This window comes from Ochotona princeps, chromosome 29 (genome assembly GCF_030435755.1).
Source record: "Ochotona princeps isolate mOchPri1 chromosome 29, mOchPri1.hap1, whole genome shotgun sequence".
NCBI classification, from domain to species: Eukaryota; Metazoa; Chordata; class Mammalia; order Lagomorpha; family Ochotonidae; genus Ochotona; species Ochotona princeps.
In genome coordinates, this window is record NC_080860.1 from 18,450,040 (window position 1) to 18,471,209 (window position 21,170).

The 21,170-nt window shown below is 49.4% G+C and overlaps 1 protein-coding gene across 1 annotated transcript in view; it reads right to left on the bottom strand.

Annotated features, from left to right (window-relative positions):
• SPECC1L (sperm antigen with calponin homology and coiled-coil domains 1 like) overlaps window positions 1–21,170 on the bottom strand; it is a 121,307-nt gene that overhangs the window by 88,547 nt on the left and 11,590 nt on the right. The window contains exon 2 of the mRNA XM_058656493.1: window positions 4,134–4,323. Within this exon, the coding sequence (XP_058512476.1) occupies window positions 4,134–4,286 (153 nt within the window). The 5' untranslated portion in view covers window positions 4,287–4,323. The remainder of the gene's footprint in view (window positions 1–4,133; window positions 4,324–21,170) is intronic.

A 21,170-nucleotide genomic window follows, 5' to 3' on the forward strand; every position in this document is an offset into this window, starting at 1 on the left:
TGCAAAACATTAAGAGCAGCAACTAATAAAATAGAGCAATTAACACAATATACCATAATAAAGTTATATGAATGAGGTCTCTGCCACTCAGAGTGGGTTATCTGAGGGGCCAGCATTCTGGCACAGCAGGATATGGGCAATGGTTCAAGTCCCAGCCCCCGGCTAACATTCCTGGGAAAGCAGGGGACTATGGTCCAAAGCACCCATGCAGTGGACTTGGAGGAAGCTCCAGGCTCCTGGCTTCAAACTGGTCCAGCCATCTGGGGAGCGAACCAGCAAATACAAGACCTCTTTCCCTGTGTCTCTCCCTCTCCCCTCTTCTGTAACTCTGCTTTTCAAATACTTCTTTCAAAACAAGAAGTTTAAGACAGTAGTTACTTCTGGGGAGTGGGGAGAACAGAATGGACAGTGATTAAGCAGGGGTCAAAGGAAGACTTCTGAGAGACAGGCCGTTCTGCTTTCTGATCTAGGCAGTGGGTACAGGCTATGTTCACTGTGTGACAATTCATGAAGCAAGTCTGCATTCTACGAACCTCTCCGGATGTGTGCTACACTTCAACAAAAACGTAAAAACAAAATTAAGAAAAGGGCCTACATTGTGGCACAGTGAGATGAAGCCACCACCTGGGATACCACCACCCACACTGGAGTGCTAACTGATGTCCTGGCTATTTTGCTAATGCCCTTGCACCTGGGCGCCTGCCACCCAGGGGAGAGAACCAAAAGGGGTCTCTGACTCCAGCTGATGCAGCCACTGGGGAGTAAGCCGGGAAATGAGAGAGTCTCCCCACTGTCTTGCTGTCCATTCTTTGTGTCTCTTGTCCCTTCATTCTCTCCTAGGTGGCTGCGACCCCGTTGACTGTCCTGCTGGACAGGACAAACACCTTGTCATTCTGCCTTTCAAATCAATTTTGAAACAAGAAAGGAAACACTCTGACTTTCCAACTTGTGTTTTACACTAAACTACTTACAGACTCCCTGGGGACTCTGTACATTTTTTTATTCTTTTTTTTTTTTTAAGATTTATTTTATTCTTATTGGAAAGTTAAGACACACAGAGAGGAAGAGAGACAGACAAGATCTTCCACTTGTGGATTCACTTCCCAAACGGCCATAACGGCTGGAGTTGAGCCAATCTGAAGCCAGGAGCCAGGAGCTTCTTTCGGGTCTCCCACACGCGGGTGCAGGGTCCCAAGGCTTTGGGCTTCTGTGCTTTCACGGGGCCCCGGGCAGCAGAGAGGTGACCTGGAGCAAAGCAGTCCTTCTCTGCACCTTGGCTAGAGCTAGACTCCAACAGTACCCGGGAGGACAGGGAGGAAGCAATGCGTGCCCCGTGCCCTGCCACCATAATTAAAGTGTCATGAGGACAGCGCGCGGTGACAGGTAAATAGGCGTGGGTGTCCACACACAAATGGCTGAGTATGTGCACATACTCAGTCACTGAAAGTCAAACACCTCATCTGGTTAATCATCAACACACCACAGCGGATACAGGAATTCAGGTTGTGGGGATTATCTATGGAAAAGGAAAACTTAGAAACACCAGTCTAGGGAGCCTTCAAGACAGAGAGAGATCAGAGTAGTAGCAGAGTGGGGCAGGTTTTATTTACTTGTTTATTCGCAGAGCAACAACGCAAAGGAGAGGCACCAAGATGGAGAGACCTTCCATCACGGGTTCACTCCCCACGTGGCTGGATCAAGCAGAAGCAAGGAGCCTTGAACTCCATCCAGGTTGCCCCAGGGGACCCGAGCACCTGCACCACCTTTTGTTGCCTCTCCAGGCGTATTAGCAGGGAGCTGGGATGGAAGCAGAGCCGCCAGGACTGAACTGGCACTCTGACAGGACAGAGTGGCAAGCAGCACCCTCTGAGTTCTTTAATGTTTTCAACTTGTCTGTTTATTTTCCCATTTTCTTCTTCTTACTTCAATTTCTATCCAATGGTCTTGTTATGAGAAAGCAATGACTTACACTAGGCAAAGAAACACTCACACACATACACACTCACTTAAACAATCCTGCCAACACAGCACAAAGCTTTCAAAAACTGGCATGTGCTGGCAAGAACAGATACACCATCTTCACTTTACAGTGGAAAAGTACTCACTCTTCAAGATCAAACCACCAGCAACTCCAGATCCAAGCTGCAGAAGATGTGACGTGCTGCTCTGCGCATGCACCAAAGTAAACCTGCAGACACTGCTGCCACTGTCAAGGCAGAGCGAGGCTGAGCGAGGCAGAACGAGGCAGAACGAGGCAGAGCCAGGCTGAGCGAGGCAGAGCGAGGCAGAGCCAGGCTGAGCCAGGCAGAGCCAGGCTGAGCGAGGCAGAGCGAAGCAGAGCGAGGCAGAGCCAGGCTGAGCGAGGCAGAGCGAGGCAGAGCCAGGCTGAGCGAGGCAGAGCGAGGCAGAGCCAGGTTGAGCGAGGCAGAGCGAGGCAGAGCGAGGCAGAACGAGGCAGAGTGAGGCAGAGCCAGGCTGAGCGAGGCAGAGCAAGGCAGTGGCGTGCAGCAAATGCCAGCGCTTCAACTTGTTCTTCCAGTCACGGAAGTAACAGGTCACCCAGCCACAAACGCCTCCAATCCCAAGACTCCTGGCATCTGAGTAACCAGTCAGGTCAGAAAAATGCCACCTGCCTTACTCCAAACAGTGAAGGCACTGCCACCAAGGAAATGAGGTCACTCAGAACACGGGCTCAGACCAGACTGTAAGTAGGGCAAAGGTCTGCTAAGGGACCATTCTCCAGGCCACGGCATGACATCTAGCAACACATCAGGACTGTACAGAAGAGACAATCTGCTAGACATCTCCCAGCCCATGGACTGATCAATTCCAACGACCTGGGCATAGAGAAACTGGCATTTCCTGTTGCACCTTTCAACACATATACAAGAAAGTCTTCCATCAGCTGTCCTTTGAGATGATTTTTTTTTAGATTTATTTATTTTTATTGGAAAGTAAGATACACAGAGAGGAGGCGAGGCAAAGAGTAAGATGTTCTGTCCAACGATTCACTCCCCAAGTGGCTGCAACAGCTGGAGCTGCAAAGCCAGGAGCCAGGAACTTCTCCAGGTCTCCCATGGGGGTGCAGAGTCCCAAAGTTTTGGAACGTCCTTGACTGCTTTCCCAAGTTGCAAGGGAGCTGGATGGGAAGCGGGGCTGCTGGAATATGAACCAGTGCCCATATGGGATCCCGGCGTGTGCAAGGCAAGGACTTTAGCCACTAGGCTACCGTGCCAGGTCCAAAATGCTTCTTAAAATAATTGAGCCACCATCTATTAAGGTCCTGCCTTGAATAAAAGGCTTTCGTTAAACAGATCACATTTCATCTATTAGATTTGCAGAAACCTTCTCCTGGTCTTTGGCACACAAAGTTTACTCGGAACACCACGCCTCTCAAGCAAACAAGTGAAGAACGAAGGATCTCTGGCCTGAGAAGGAAGTTCGCTTGTCTCTAAGCCCTCACTGTACCACGGGCACAGACCTACAGAGCACAGCCTGCTCGGTGGCTCCTGGAAGCCCACAGCCTCCTTTGGTAATTCCCATGCTAGGACCAATGAGACCAAAGCCGGCTCCTCAAACAGTGCAAAGCAAATAAACTCTGCTCTCAGCAGATTAACATCACCCAGTTTAAACTAGGATTAACACTGGAACCCCTGTCAGGAAAATAGCAGTTAATGGAGTGTAAGTGTTGGGTAGGGTGAGAAAGAACAGTCTTTTGGTCATGGACACAGTCCTGATGCCCACCTTTAGAGACGTGGTGCAAGCACATTTTCCATAACAGCTTCCTGCACTAGACACACTATTGGCCTTCCCGAGACCGGCTGCTTTCCCACTACCCCAGGACACGTGACATCGTCCACGCCCGTGAGGCCGACTCCACCTCTGATTCACAGGATTACACTGCCCTACCTGAGGCAGGGGCTACATTCTCTCCTTTACACATAAGTCAGCTGCTTGGGTTCATTCATACAGTTGGACCAACATCACAAATGAGGTCCATCTCAAGGTAGACTAGCTTCAAAGGCCACAAGCTCCCATCACTGGTGGAGTGTGCAGTCTCGCTGACGGTCAGGGATTAAAGGGGACAGCATCCTCGAGCCACCCTCAGAACAACCCAGTGTGGATTCAAATACCTTGGACAGGGCTGCTGCTGTGCCAGGTTTGACAAGCTTGCCGCCAGCAGGTGCCGAGGAGTTGTTTTCCGGTTTGACTTTTTCTACCGTTTGCGTTTTGCTGACCCCAGACACTTTAGGCGCTGAGCCGACACTCCTGCTTGCTTTCTTCATTCTGGGCTGCCTCTTCGTGATGCATTGACAAGCAAATCTGCAGAAACAAACAGCAAGATGCTGAGACTCAAACTGGAAGAAAGCATCTTAGAAATAACTTTGTGAGGACTTTTTTTTTTTTTACTACGTGAAAAAAAACACTTAGAAGGGAGAGGCCATGACGAGAAAACAGAGGCTGAGAAATCCTTCAGTTTGCTTGTCAGAATGTGCCTAACCCCAAGGCATGTTAGTCTCTGCATTAATTATTTACAATTACACAGTACACCCCACTTGATCCAGGAAAAGGAGGACCCCAGGCCTCTATCTAACAGAACTGATGAGCCACAGCCCAGGGCCCAGCACCTTCAGCATTCAATGACATAATCACTAGCCTGGTACTGTACTTTTTATTTTTTTAATTTATTGATTTTTATGGAAAAGTCAGGTTTACAAACAGGAGGAAAGACAGAAAGATCTCCCATCCATTAGTTCACCGGAGCTGAGCCAATCCTAACCAGGAGCTTCTTCCAGGTCTCCCATGCAGATGCAGGGTTCTAAGGCTTTGGGCCATCCTCGACTGCTTTCCCAGGCCACAAGCAGGGAGCTGGATGGGAAGGGGAGAAAACGGGACAAGAACCAGCACCTATAGGGGATCCCGGTGCACACAAGGTGAAGACTTCAGCTGCTACACTACCACACTGGGCCCAAGACTGGCACTTTGCATGGTGCAGCTGTTTGCAGGTAACTGGACTTGCTCAATTCTACAAAAAAGCCCTAACTTCAAATATTTGTTGTGCCCACACATAAGCCAGCAAGAGTTTCCAGCAATCCTGGAGCTGAACGCGTTTTACAGCATGTGTCTTTTATCAAGAGGCACCATAAAAAATTGATCAAAACATTGGCACTAAATCCAGCACCGTGGTGTAATTTCTGAACTAGCTCACTGTTTGTGGTCTGGGAAAGCAGAAATTGGTCCAAGTCCTTGGGCCCCTGCATCTAAGTAGGTGACCCAAAGCAGCTCTCTGGTTCCTGTCTTCAGACTGGCTCAGCTCAGGCCACTGCAGCCATTTGGGGAAGTGAACCAGTGGATAGAAGATCTCTATCTTTCCTCTCTAACTAAGCCTTTTGAATTTAAAAATGTATTTATTTGTATTGGAAGATAGAAGGAGAGACAAAGACCTTCCATCTGCTGGCTGTAATGGCTGGAGCTGAGCCAATCTGGAGCCGAATGCCTCTTCCGGGTCTCCCAGGCAGGTGCAGGGTCACAAGGCTTTGGGCTGTCCTCGACTGCTGTCCCAGGCCAAAAGCAGGGAACTCGACAGGAGGTGGAGCAGCCAGGACATGAACCAGCACCCATATGGGATCCCAGGACATGCAAGGAGAGAATTTAGCCACTCACTAGGCTATTGCACAGGGCCCCCCAAATAATAAGTCTTAAAAAAACAAAAATCTGCACCAAAGTCTGGTTCAGAAAATGGGGCTTCTCTATACAGCCACAAGGAAAATCACAACTTTCATCCTCCAAAGTGCATATACTTGATTCCACTGCTCAAAAGGCCTTGAAGCTAACACTGTCATGTACAGAGTTGAAGCCAGACACACCCTTAAGGCAAATATACAAGTGTTAACTGAGCTAGAAAAGCAGTTTCTACAATAATATCATGTTTGGAAAGACACCAGGCATCATTTTGGGGAGAGTAGCATAATTAACAAAAATGAAGGCCTGTTTTTGAATGTAAGGGTTATTTAGGATGACTGAGCAACCATTTTGGGAACCAAAACGGGAGGGGGTGGTTCTGAGGGTCTGTTTTAGGAAGATTTCCACCTATTATTACGACAGAATAACCAGGGCTGGCACAGTATCTCAACAGGCCAATAGCTCACCTGCCTTTCAAATCAAAATCAGTAACTTTTTTTAAGATTTATTTTATTTTTATTGGAAAGTCAGATACACAGAGAGGAGAAGAGACAGAGAAAGATCTTCAGTCCAATGATTCACTGCCCAAGTGAGCGCAACGGTAGATGCTATGCCGGTCCAAAGCCAGGAGCCAGCAACTTCCTCCAGGTCTCCCACGTGGCTGCAGGGTCCCAAGGCTTTGGGTCGTCCTCAACTGCCCTCCCAGGCCACAAGCAGGGAGCTGGATGGGAAGTGGGGCTGCCGGGATTAGCACTGACGCCCATATGGGATCCCGGGCATTCAAGGTTGAGGACTTTAGCCGCTAGGCCACGCCGCCGGGCCCCAAAATCAGTAACTCTTAAAACAAACAAAAAAAAAGACTAACGTTCTGGAAAAGAAAAGGCCTGTTCTTACAGCCATGCTGACTACTTTACCTAGCCTGTGCTCAAACACTCCAGACTGGCTTACCTTCACGTAACACAAACTGTACCAACTGGTCTGGTGGCAGAAACTGTGAGCCAGGGCGAAGGGGGCTCTGCCCCACCCTCCACATGATAAGGCGTGGGAGAACATTACCATGACTAACATTGACTGAGACACAGTGAAACCTTGGGGACTCTGTCCCAGCCTTTACCCAACTTCCTGGCTGCCCCTTAAAGAAAATGCCAGTTAGCGTAAAGACCATGCTACCTAACATGCCTAGCTCTTCCCTTCTGCTCTCTTCATCTCAGCAATCCACCCCGTTAGGTGTTCTCTCTGCTCTGGCTCTACCTTCTACTTATACATCATCATCCCAGGGGGTACTGAAGATGAACAAGACAGATCCGAGACCTTCCCCATACAGACTGATCACAGCTTTTATCACCGATAAGGTGAGGAAATGACAGGCTGACTTCGGAAATTCACTAACTTAAAAGTACTACAGGAAGTCAAGTGCCCACGACAGCTGGAGCTGAGCCAGGAACTCCACCTGGCTCTCCCACCTAGATGGCAGGGACCGAAGTACTTGAGTGGTGCCTGCTGCCTCCCAGGGTGGGCATTAGTAGGAAGCAGGATAGGAAGTGGAGGTGGAACCTGAATCCAGGCACTCTGGATATGGAATTCAGGCATCCCAAGCAGTGGCTTAACGTACTGCAACACAATGTATGCTTTGAAAAACGCTTTGTTTACAGAGTGGGTGTTGGCGCACAATGGGTGGAGCTGCCACCTGGTACACCACAATCCAATACCAGGCTGCACTTCGGCATCCCTGCTACCTTGCACTTCTCATCCAGCCTCCTGCTAATACATCTCATAGGCTCTCTGCCATTAAGAGAAATATATCTTTTTCTTTTAAAAAAAAATTATTTTATTTTTATTGGAAAGTCAGATATATGGAGAGGAGGAGAGACAGAGAGGAAGATCTTCCGTCCAATGATTCACTCCACACGTGGCTGCAACGGCTAGAACTGAGCTGATCCTAACCCAGGAGCCCAAAGCCTCTTCCAGGTCTCCCACGCAGGTGCAGGGTCCCAAGGCTTTGGGTCATCCTCGACTTGCTTTCCCAGGCCACAGGCAGGGAGCTGGGTGGGAAGTGGAGCAGCTGGGACACAAACTAGTGCCACAGGGGGTCCAGGGGTGTGCCCGGTGAGAATTTACCCACTGAGTCACTGTATCAGGGCCCTGTGTTGGCATTCTTAACCAAAACTTATCATTTTAGGCATTGAATGCCGTGTTATTTCATATAAAATCTTTTTAAGAACAGAACATGTACGGCCATGTACGGATCAGAATTGTCAAGGTAAAATTCTTAGCTATATTCATATGATTTACAGACAGCTGCTACTTTTCTGTTTAAAGTGATGATCTGTCGGGCATGGGCGTGTTGAAGGCTGCAGTCTGGGTGGCCGTAACTCGTGCCAGGATATCCCAGTGTGCTCTGCTTCCTCAGGACAGAATTTACAGCTCCGGGAGCCCTGCCTAGAGCTAATTACACATCCCATAGCCACACAGGACGTTCCCAAGTTTCCCTCAGCGTCTGCAAGATCACAGAGTTAAAACCTACCACAGAAAACAAATTAAGGCCCACCTCTTAACATCCCACAAGTGGCAGATAAAACAGTTAAATATCAAACCGCAGACTTCTTAGAAATAAAAATATCTTGGAGGTCTTTTATAGCAAATCCCACACGTAACACCACTGACCAAATAATAATAATAATAGTAGTAATAATAATAACAACCTTCTAGTTACGAGCATTTACTGTTAGAGGATTCTGACCACTGAACAGCCAGAAGCGAGTCACGCATGATTCAGCTCTTGGTAAATGCTTCCTCTATGTCCAAGCAGACCTAGCCAGGAAAGACACTGGTAACACGGGGACAAATGAAGACAACTGGGACAGAAACACAGCCATCCCTGGGTACCCGGGGGGGCTGCGTCAAGAGCAAAAGCCAGACGCTCCAGGTCCTTACAGAGAGTGGCATGGTGTTTGCACAGCTACACATGACTTTAAGTCATCCCAAGGTTACTTACTCTACTGAACACAGCGCAAATCCTATGTAAAGCGCTGCTGTACTACACTGTCTGGGCAAACGACAAGAAAAAGTCTGCCCATGTTTAGAGCAGATGCAACAGGCAAGAGCATCTGTGGATCCACAGCTGGCCGACTCCAGGCCACGGCGGCCGACTGTACCCACTTCTAAGGAGCTCGCAGTCTAAGAACGGGACATGGGAAATGAACAGTGAGCAGGTCCCGTCCTTCACAGCTCCATCTGGGGGAAAACAGTTAAGCATTTGTACAGCGTGCAATGGAAGCACAAGGACTGAGTCTCAGTACTGTTTCTGGGAAAAAGAACTGGAGGTACCCCCATAACACCAAAGAACCCCGAAGACTCCGGCAAGTGGCACATACAGACTTCATCAAGCACAGGGCATCAAGCCCCAAACACAGAGGAAAGGCAGTGCAGTCCGGTGCTCAGGGCTGCCCTTCCCAGAGTTACTGGGAGCTGCTGTACAGGACCCACAGAAGGGGCACAGCTGGGGGGTAGCGGGGACGGGTATAAGGAAAACACAGTGACCTCTCATTCCCTAGCGTCCCCGTCTCTGCCTTCATCTCGGCTCTATACTCAGTAGCCATTCCCAGGCCAGCACGGTGGTGCAGAGCGTTGAGTAGTTATTGTCTACAGTGCTGACGCCCCTCACTGGAGTGCCAGTTTTACTACACTAGTTCCCACCTACAGTCGGTTTAAAGTCTTTCACACAAGCTACTCCCAGCCTGTTTGTCCCTTGCTTCCCATAGTAACTGTGCTGGGAGGGTCCAGTACAATGGCTCAATGCCTAAATCCTCACCTTGCAAGCGCCGGGATCCCACATGAGTGCCTGTTTGTGTCCAGCTGCCCCACTTCCATCCAGCTCCTTGCTTATGGCCTGGGAAAGCAGCGAGGATGGCCCAAAGCCTTTGACCCTATACCCACATGGGAGACCCAAAAGAAGCTCCTGGCTTCAGTTCGGCTCAGTTCCAGCTGTTGTGGTCATTTGGGGAGTGAACCAACAAATGAAAGATCTTTCTGCCTGCTCTCTGTAAATCTGACCTGTCTTCCCCCAAAAATAACTAAATCTTTGGCGAAAAAAAAAAAAAAAAAAAAAAAAAAAAAACACTGTATTGGGAGAATTTTCAAACAGAGATGTGTTGAAGAAACTGCAAATGACATACCACTTTTTACTCATAGCTGTATAATTTGCACTCTGAGGAAAAATTGACCCCTGCATGTGTTTTCATTTAGTCAGCTTTACCTCAAAGTTCAACATTCGAGACCCTTCTAAATTTCGACTCTGATCTTTCTCCTAACAAGCACTGCCTGAGATCTAAATCACTGAAGTACTCAGTCCGCACACGTATAATCAAAAGGACCTGAATCCTGAGGAGCCCTGAAGGTACCTTCTGACTCTAACAGCCTTAGAGCTCACGAAGGCAAGGCTCTAGGAGGAACCCCAAGAGGTCCCTCCAGGGTGCAGATACAGGGAGCACGACACGTGCGTTCAAGCTCCAGCTTTGCCAAGACATTAGGCTGGTGGACACAGCATTGACTCACTTTGTATCTGCAAGTTTCCTCATCTTCAAAGAGCCTTGATACAAAATAATACAGGCAAACCAACTAGAACACAACTCTACAATCCCACTTCCAGAATCCACACCCCCTTCCTACCTGCTCCCCCAAACCCCCAAGATCCAAGGTCAAAAACAAAGAGCAACAATCCCAAATCGGGGTGACGATTTCCTTCAGCATTCAGAAACCAACCCTTCTCCAATAACACCAAAAAGGTCCAGCGCAAAGGCCAAGCGGCGAAAGTCCTCACCTCGCATGCACTGGGATCCCTTATGAACGCCGGTTCTAATGCCAGCTGCTCCACTTCCCATCCAGCTCCCTGCTTGTGGCCTGGGAAAGCAAGTCGAGGACGGCCCAAAGCCTTGGGACCCTGCATCCATGTGGGAGACCCAGAGGAGGATCCGGGCTCTTGGCTTCAGATCGGCTCAGCTCCAACCATCGTGTCTACTTGGGGAGTGAATCAATGGATGAAAGATATCTCTCTCTCTCTCTCTCTCTCTCTCTCTCTCTCTCTCTCTCTCTCTATATATATATATATATATATATATATATATATGTAAAACTTTACAATAAAAATAAATAAATATTTGTAAAAAAAAAAATCAAAAGGACCTCAGTAACACTCCCAGAAGATGCTTCTCAGGAGTTTCTGAAGAGTTGGAGGAGCACATAGAGCATTCTGGAAACCGCCAAGGAGCCCGGAGGCCACTCCCTCACCAACAAGCACCTGCAGCTTCACACAAGAACCCTCTTGGCAACTCAGGGCCAGCCCCCTCATCCTTCCCTTCTGCATTCACATCTAGATCCAAACTGCAGTAACTGAATTTCCCTTTCAACTCTTCCTTTCTCCTACATCAGCACCACCCCTCCCGGCAACCACCAATTGGCTGTCCAGCCAAACAGTTAACACACCTTCATCTCAGAGTCCCTGGGTTCGAGCCCCGGCTCCAGGTCCCTGTGCATGCAGACCTAGGCAGGCAGCAAGGACAGCACAAGAGCTGGGTTCCCGCCTGTACCCTGGGAACTGTCTTCCCAGCTTCCACGTTCCATCCCCCTGGCTGGTGCTCCGTCTCTGAGCGGTGAGTCAGTGGAGAGGAGCTTTCCTCTACCTGTCATGAGTATTTTTAAAATGAATCCTTTTCCTCCCTGTTATACAAAATCTATTTTGCTATTTAAAACCATGCAAGTTTAACTGTTATTTAACTGATGTTTTTAAAAACACTGTGCGCTACTTTAAAACAGGATCCATGATGTCCTTGGGAGGCAACCACCGTGTGGGAGCCCCAGACTGTGTTCTGGTCTCCTGGCTTCGGCCTGCTTCAGCGCTGGCCACCGCTGGCCTTTGCAGAGTACCCTAACACATACAAGATACCTCTTTCTCTGCGTCACAGTTTCAAATAATTAAATAAGTCCTTCACTTACTTATTTGAAAGGCAGAGTTACAGAAAGAAAGAGAAGGAAAGAAGAGGAAAGGGAGGGAGGAAGATAGAAAACAGAGAGAGAGAGAGACCTTCCATCCACTTGTTTAGTCCCCAAATGGTCACAACAGCCAAGGCTGGACCAGGCTGAAGCCAGGAATTCTTCCAGGCATCCCACATGGGTGACAGGGGCTCCAGCCTTTGGGCTAACTCTCTGCTGCTTTCCCAGGCCATAAGCAGGGAGTTGGATCATAAGCAGGGAGTTAAACAGCCAGGACTTGAACCGGCACCCATGAGGAATGTTGGCAATAGATGGCAGCTCAACGCACTATGCCACAACACAGGCACCTAAATAATTTTTTTTTTTTTAAGATTCATTTATTTTTATTGCAAAGTCAGATATACAAAGAGAAGGAGACACTGACAGGAAGATCTTCCGTCTGATGATTCACTCCCCAAGTGACCGCAATGGCTGGTGCTACGCCGAACCGAAGCCAAGTGCCAGGAACTCCCTCCAGGTCTCCCATAAAAGTACAGGGTCCCAAGCCTTTGGCCATCCTCAACTGCTTTCCCAGAAGACAAGCAAGGAGCTGGATGGGAAGATGGGGCCTCTGGGATTAGAAGCGGTGCCCATATGGGGATCCCAGTGCGTTCAAATCGAGGATTTTAGCCGCTAGTCTACCATGCCAGGCCCCTAAATAAATCTTTCAAAATACATAAATAGACATGAAGACCATGAGATTGCCTCTACCAAATCCATATTCTTGGGCAAGTTACTTAGCCCCTCTAAAACTTCAGTTTCCTCACATATAAAGAGACAAGTAATACTACATACCTTATAAGGGATACTAATGAATGAAATAATGACCCCAAAGTGCTCTGCAGGGTGGCAGCCCACAGAAAGCCACAGAAATGCGAGCTCTCATCCTTTACAGAATGCACTATGTTCCCCCAGGATGACTAATGCCTTATTAAAATAAAACCAGCAACTCAAAAGACGCTTTGTAAAAGCAGCCCTTTATAAGGAATGACTAAAGATTGTTTTTACTCACCACTCACGTTAAATTATATACTGTGGCACACAGATGTCAACAAACACCACCAGCTAAGGCTCTTTCCCACTGAAAATTACATATCTGGAAATACTGCCAACTCCATGGCAGGGAGTCCCTGGGAACAATGACCAGGAGACCCAGTCCGTGGTCCCCACTCCAGCAGCACATGCTCAGCTTGCGTCCCAAGGATACCTCCCAGGCACTGGGGCCTTGTCTACATGGTGAGCTGGATTCGACTCTTTCATTCCAAAGTGCAAAAACTTGACTTCAAAATTTATACTTTCAGAACCAGGAAGCAAAACTGTTTTTTCCTTTTATTTTTACTAATTTTTTAAAAAAGATTCTATTGACTTGAAAGGCAGAATTAGAGAGAGAGTCAAGAGAGAATTTTCCATTTGCTTGTTCAATCTTAAGACGGTTGCAGGAGTCAAAGCTGGGCCAGTGCTAAACCAGAAGCTAAGGAGCTCCTCCCGGGTCTCCCACATGGGTGCAGGGGCCCAAGCAGCTGGACCATCCTCCACTGCTTTTCCAAGACACATTAACAGAGAGCTTGACGGGAAATGGAGCAGCTGGGACTCAAACTGGCACCAGAGGTGAAGGCCCAACCTGGTACACCACATATGCCAGCTTCTTACCTTTCATCTTCTGTGTGAGAGGCAGAGAGAGAAAAACCAACCTGCCATTTGCTGGTTCACTCCCCAAAGGCCCCAAATCCCAGGATTGGGCCAGGACCAAAGCTGAGAGCTGAGACCTCAATAAGGTCTCCTATGTGGCTGGCAGAGACCCCACCTGAGTCTCACTACTGCCTCCCCGGCTCCATATTAGTAAGACACTGGAGGCAGGAGTCAAAGTCGGGATGTGAACCAACACCCCAACACGGAGGCAGACACCCTAGCCACCAGGATGAACGCCCATCCCTAGGTGGACTTTCCACAAAGAGTCAAGAACTACTCAGGGAAAGTCTGAGCCTTGACATGAACAAAACCTGCACAGTGTGAGTGGGTGCAGCCAAGATGGCTATACTAGACAGGAAGGAGACACAGCAAGGGCGTGGGAGTCTCTGCTCAGGCTGAACGAGCCCCCATGACAACTCCAAGGATGTCAGTGCTGGCACGGGCACTGGCACTGGCACCGCAGCAAAGCACGTTAGGCTGCCACCTGCCATGTCAATTCCCCACAAAGGCGCTGTGGAGAGGGAGGGATAGACAAAAAGCTAAATTTAGGAGTCAGCACTGTAACACAGCATGTAAGCCTCTGTATGCAGTGCTGGCATCCCATATGGATGTTGGTTTGAGTCTCAGCTGCTACACTTCCTGTTAACACACCTGGGAAAGCAGCAGCAGAATGGCCCAAGTCCTTAGACTCCTGCACCCATGTGGGAGATCCGCATGAAGTTCCTGGCTCCGTGATTTGGTTTGGTCCAGCGCTGCCTGTTGGGGACCTTCAGGGGATGAACTAGTGGGTGGAAGATTTCTATTTCTTCCTATCTCTCTCTAATTCTACCTTTCAAATAACTAAAAACATATCTTATTAAAAATGAATTTCAGGGCCTGGCGTGGAGGCCTAGCAGCTGAAGTCCTCACCTCACACATGCCAGGATCCCATATAGCCACCTGTTTGTACCACAGTGACCCCACTTCCCATCCAGCTCCCTGCTTGTGGCCTGGAAAAGCAGTCAAGGACGGCCCAAAGCCTTGGGACCCTGTACCTCTGTGAGCGACCCAGAAGAAGCTCCTGCTCCTGGCTTCGGACCAGCCTAGCTCCAGCTGTTATGACCACTTGTGGAGTCAATCATTGGACAGAAGATCTTCCTCTCTCTCTCTCCTCCTCTCTGTATATCTGACTTTCCAATAAAAATAAATCTTTAAAAATTTTTTTATTCAATGCATTCTAAGACACAATGCTTATTTGTAGCGCAACAGTCTTTCTTATTAAAGCAGATTTTACTTTATGCCTAAAATTGCAGTCTAATTATCAACTAACAACTAATACATTTCATGAGGTAGTTTTCCCATTTCCATAGATGGGAGACATGAAGTCAGGGTGAGAACAGATCCCCTCACAGCCCCGTAAGGTAGGGCACTGCACGCCTGCCGGTGCCTGCCCAACCCCATGTGCACCGCACGCCTGCCGGTGCCTGCCCAACCCCATGTGCACATTCCATCAGACAGCCTGGTGCCCAAAGAGGGAAAAGCAGTTCCTTGGAACATCACCCCAACCCTCACAGGTCTCCGCTCCTGCCCGGTCCTCTGTGCAGAGACCTGCAAGGGAGCTGTAAGGGAAACCACAGTGACCAGGACCAGGTGGGGCGAGGTGCAGGGAGACCAAGCAGGGGTGGAAGGATGGAGAACTTTCCCGAAAGCTGGCTTGGTGAAGGGGAGGGAGCCGGGAGGGAAGGAGTCGGACTCTGGCTGTCGTTGCTTAAATGCCGCAGCCAGCTGCCCTGCCTGCCCATGTGGAAGGGCCACAGTGCACAAATATTACTAGCACATTAAATTCTGACACTCACTCTGCATGGCTAGCAAGGGGGAAGACAAAAGACGCCACAGCTGAATGGGGACAAAGCAGCTTGCCCCAAATGTGCACCTCCCCCTCTAAGTCACAGGGCCCAACAGACAGGCTGCTGGGAAAAGGAGTGACATTAAGCTACCGTGCGACTAAACAGCACACACCTCACCCACCTGTTCTGAGCCACAAACAAGCCGGCTCAAACAGACTTCTAATGCTAGGATCCTTTAACACGATGAGACGCTTCAAAACAACCTCCAGGAGGTTGGCAAATTCCAGACCATCTAAGCCTTCTTGCTGATTTTCAAGAGTAACAGGAGAAAGGCTTCATGTTAGCCAGGCCTCTTGAGACCCATTTCTGGAGACCTTTTCAAACCAAGCTGCTGAAGAAGCCGTTAGACAACTGACAATGCTTAACATTCCAGACAAATGACATGCCTGCAAAAGGATGGACTACAAGAATTTCTGGCTACAGTACACAAATGATTTCTCCAGATACAGTCCAAAATAAATTGGTTCCAAAAACTCAAACTATGAGGATACAGGCTGTTTTCTGAGAGGCACAGCACTTGTGCTGGTGAGGCCTGGTATCTTGTACGGGCACCAGCTGGCGTCCCAACCGCTCCATTTCCGACCCAGCACCCTGTTGACATGCCCGGTAAAGCCTAGGAAGTTGGCCTGAATGCTTCAGCTCCTGCAGCCGGGTAGGAGACCTGGAGGAAGCCTCTGGCTCCTGTCTTCAGGTTGGTTCAGCCTTGGCTGCTGCAGCCTCTCGAGAGTGACCACTGGATGGAAAATTTTTTCTCCCTCTGTAACCCTACCTTTTAAATAAATAAGCCTTCTTATATTAAAAATAAATAAATAAACAGGGCATGGCACCGTGGCTCAATTGGCTAATCCTCCCCCTGCTAGCGCCAGGATCTCATATAGACACCAGTCCCGGCTGCCCCACTTTCCATCCAACTTCCTGCTTGTAGCCTGAGAAAGCAGTTGAGGACGGCCCAAAGCCTTGGGACACTACACCTGCGTGGGAGATTCGGAAGAAGCTCCAGGCTCCTGGCTTTGGATCAGCTCAGCTGCAACCATTGTGGCCACTTGGGGAGTGAATCAATGGATGGAAGATCTCTCTCGCGCGCGCTCTCTCTCTCTCTCTCTCTTTATATATATATATGAATGACTTTGTAATAAAAATAAAATAAATCTTTAAAAAAATTATCTTCATGAAATTACCTGAAGGCCATAGTCTTAACTAACAGCATGACTTCTGAGGGGCGGGCTTTGACATTGCAGTTCAGTTGCCACCTGCGACAGCGCATCCCACGTAGGAGTGCTACATGCCAGTGTCAGTACCCCCTACATCCCCCTGGGAGACAGCAGATGAGGCTCAACTAGCTGGGTCCCCACTCCCCACGAAGAAGACAAGGCTGTTTCCAGCTCCTTCCTGGCTGGGGCTAGGTCCAGTCCTGGCTGCAGTGGGCACATGGAGGGGTCAGAGTGTCACAGGGGTGGCTGTGGCTTTTGAAGAGGCCCATCCAGACCTTGCTCCCTCTGCCGTCAGCCAGGAAAACCTCAGGCGCCCCATTTCACTGTGGACTGGATACCAATACCATTAGCACAAAGCAGGGCCGGTGACAGGTGCAATTTCCGGAGCAGTACTTGGTCCTTGCAGTTTAGTTTCCTTGCTAGGGAAGTTTCAGAGGGACCGGAGAACAGCAGACTCCACCACCCACTCAGGGCTGCCCGCCCATCTGTGCCAGGCCAGCCTTTGTGGAGTTCACTCCGGGGGACACAGACGGCCCTCATGCCCGTCGGCCCTCTCCTGGGAAACACAGGGAGCGCCCAAGGGCGAGGCAGGTCCTGTGCACACGCCCTCCACAGCTGGCTCACTTGCTCATCACCTCAGCGCTGCCAGATGGAGGGCCAGAAAGGCCCTGGAGTGCTGTGTCTTCAGCCAGCCCGGGATGCTCTGCCAAGCCTGTGAGGCTCAGAGCAGGGCTGCTTCTCTCATGCGCAACCAGCCAGCCCGTGTGCAGCTCCCTCAGCTGACCAACAGCCTACATTTTTCAAAGCCAATTGCAAGGCATCCCCCTCCTCCATATTCAACCCCACTCCCACACCATGAAGCCAAATTCAAAGAACTGGTACCTCCCAAACTTCAAGCCCTCCTGGTCTTCCCTGCTCCTGGTCAACCCTCCTAACTCATGGGTTCCAACTCTCCCAGCTCTTGTCACAAACACCCAACTGCAGCTAGCTGTAGACCGTCTGCCCAACACCTCACTCAGAATGCAAAGAATGCCTGCCTATACACCAGGCAAAGCAGAGCAAGTGCACCAGGGACACAAGGTCCCCTATCTCTTCTCTCTCTGCCATTCAAACAAGTAAATGTTTCAAAAACAAAACAAAACAAACCCTGTGGTTGGTGTGGTTGGTGAGGTGGTGTTCCAAGTTAATCCTCTGCCTTGTGGCACTGCTATTCCATATGGGCACGGGTTCATATCCCAACTGCTCCACCTCCGATCCAGCTCTCTGTTCATGGCCTAGGAAAGCAGCAGAGGACGGCCCAGAGCCTTGGGACCCTGCACTTACATGGGAGATCCAGAAGAAGCTCCTGGTTCCTGGCTTTAGTAGAGCTAAGCTCTGGTCACTGCAGCCACTTGGGCAGTGAACTAGCAGACAGAAGCACTTCTCTTTCTCTACTCCTCTGTAAAAATCTTAAACAAAACAACCTCTGCCATTAAAATAAACTTATTTTTAAATTACATTTCTTCACTTAGCTTTCCAAAGTACTCTCACATGTGGAGAATGTAACTCACCATGGAAAAACAAAGTTATATGAAACTGGCCTGAATCACAGCTGGAAAGCACACATGTGTCAGAATGCTAAGACTTACTGCAGAAGTCAGTTAGTCACCCATGACACAGCTCCCAGCCTGCTACAGAACACCCTGTAAGAACAGCCAGAACCTACACTCAGCTTCACAGTGGCGGGATAATGACGTAAGAGAGGAGAGTGGAAAACAGTGGAAAGTACTCCCGTCTCAGTTCACAATGTCACAGAACACACTTCCTCGTGAAAATGCTCAAAGACACCTTGTAATGAACTCACTGGCTGTGCTGTGCTGTTAATAATTTAGGACAAGCCTGACTATGTGTCTTTCTGCGTGAGCAATGTACTGCAATTTCAAGCACCAATGTTTAGTGACATATCAGAAGTTCAGTGTAACAGTATAACCAATCAGAAATCAAAGAAAACAAAACATGTAAAATAAACAGGAAATGTCTTCCCAATGCTCTATTATAATTTTTTTTAAAGTAAATTGTCATGGGCCAGCATGGCCGGGGTAGCAGGTAAAGCTGCTGTGAGACCACCCATAAAAGTATCACTTCGTGGGGCCCAGCGGCGTGGCCTAGCAGCTAAAGTCCTCGCCTTGAACACACTGGGATGCCATATGGGTGCCGGTTCTAGTCCCGGTAGCTCCACTTCCCATCCAGCTCCCTGCTTGTGGCCTGGGAAAGCAGCTGAGGATGGCCCAAAGCCTGGGACCCTGCACCCGTGTGGGAGACCTGGAAGAGGTTCCTGGCTCCTGGCTTCGAATCAGCATAACATCGGCCGTTGTGCTCACTTGGGGAGTGAAGCATCGGATGGAAGATCTTCCTCTCTGTCTCTCCTCCTCTCTGTATATCCACCTTTCCAATAAAAATAAATCTTTAAAAAAAATTAAAAATAAAATTTTTTTTCAGAACAATACTGTATGATGGAAGAAAACCTTGACTTTCTGTAAAAAGATACTAACAGTAAATACTAAAAACACTGCAACACAAATTTCATAGGAGTCTTCAAAATCTAAGACTTCAAAACTACTTTCTATGGGCCAGCATTGTGGCACAATGGGCTAAGCCGCCAGTGCCTGAAACGCCAGCAGCCTGTACCAGCATGTCACTGGGAATCCTGGCTGCTCTGCTTCTAACCCAGCTTCACTGCTGACAGCCCAGGATGGCTGCAGTGATGGCCAAGTACAACAGACCCCTGCCACCCCCAGGAGAGAAGCAAACACAGTTCTGGGCTCCTGCATTCTCCCTGAAGCTGGCCTGGGCACTGGGCTCATCTGGGGAGTGAAACTGAGGATGGAAGATCTCTATCTCTTCCCTCCCTCAGTCACGCTGTCCTTCAAATAAGACATTCTTATCTGAAACTCAGCAGTTACACAGAGAGGAAGAGCTCCTCCATCTGCCTGTTCACACCCCAAATAGCCACAACGGTCAGAGCTGAGCCTGTCCAAAGCTGGGATCTAGGGCTGCTTCTAGGTCGTCCATGAGGGTGCAGGTCCCAAAGCCTTGAGCCACCCTCCCCAGTTTCCCCAGGCCACAAGCAGGGAGCTGAAAAGAAGAGGAGAAGCCAGAACTCAAAGCAGCACCCACACGAGATGCCAGTGCCACAGGCAAAGGACTAGCATGCTACACCACCACACCACATCTAATAAATCTTCTAAAAACCATTTTCTAGATTCAAAATGTAACCCAAATAACCAAAACCCTGCACAAAGACATGCCTCTAAGAATATTGCCAAGCCCGGTGTGGTGGCCTAGTGGCTAAAATCCTCGCCTTGCATGCCCCAGGATCCCTTATGGGTGCCAGTTCTAATCCTGGAGGCCCCACTTTCCATCCGGCTCCCTGTTTGTGGCCTGGGAAAGCAGTGAAGGACGGCCCAAAGCCTTGGGACTCTGTACCCATATTGGAGACCCAAAAGAAACTCCTGGCTCTGAATTGGCTCAGCTTTGGCCATTGCAGTCACTTGGGAAGTGAACCAGCAAATGGAAGATCTTTCTCTCTGTATCTCCTTCTCTCTGTAAATCTGACTTTCCAATAAAAAGAAATAAATCTTTAAAAAGAAAAAACGGAGCTAGAAGAACGTTATGCCTAAAAATTATCATGAGATTGTTCCTGGTGCTAAGAACCTGCCTGTGTGTGGCTGCAGGGAGAGCAGGCCTGGCACTGGTTGGCAGCAGAGGCGAGGCTGAGACAAGGACGCTGCAGAGGGTGGAGGGCAGGGAGAGCCACAACTAGCCTTCAGTCAGATGGGCAGGACCAGGTTTAATCTGCGGCCACTGCTCTGTCCCCTCCCCCTGTCCCACCCTGGCCTGTGCTACCAGGTAGGAGCTGGGAAGAGCAGCCCTCCAATTCTTCAGGCCCTGAGCGGTTTGTTCAGAGCCAGAAGTTGAAGCGTCAGGGTGCCAGAGACTACCACGTGCCCAGCACCGTCCACAGCAACACACACACAACCATCACTCTGTCCACCTGAGAGCACCTCAAATATTTTCAGACAACAAGAGAAGCCAGGTCTTCCGCGCCCCTCTCCCCCAAGCTAAAGAGCATCGGGGGTTCCTGCAGCCCTGCAGCCAACTCCGTTCCCGTGGGAAGAACACGGGCTCTGCAGTCAGAAACCTGGGCTGCGAGCCAAGCTTCTCCCAGGTTAGCTCTGTGCTCTTAACCTCTTCCCCCAGGTAGAAACCCACGAAAGTCACACCTGTGCTGACCGGCTCGGGCTTCACTGTGCCAGGACCACACTTTGCAAGGGTCACGTGGGAGACGCACAGCTTGGGAACTGTGTTGCCATAGCTGCTCACTAGACGCCATGGTGCTCTGAAGAGAAACTTTCACAAACTTCACAAAGTAAGCTCTTCACCTTTTTTTTAAAACATCTACTTATTTAAAATGCAGTTACAGAGAAAGGAAGAGGGAGAAAGAGGGAAAGTTCTTCCACCTGCTGCTTCACTCTCTCAAAAGACACCAAGGGCCAGGGCTGCCAGACACATGCCAGGAGCAGGAAGGGCCATCGGGGGTCTCTCACATGGGTGCAGGGACCAAGATGCTTGAGCCACCTTTCACTGCTTTCCCAGGCCGTTAGCAGCAAGGTGGATAGCAAGTAAAGCAGCCCGG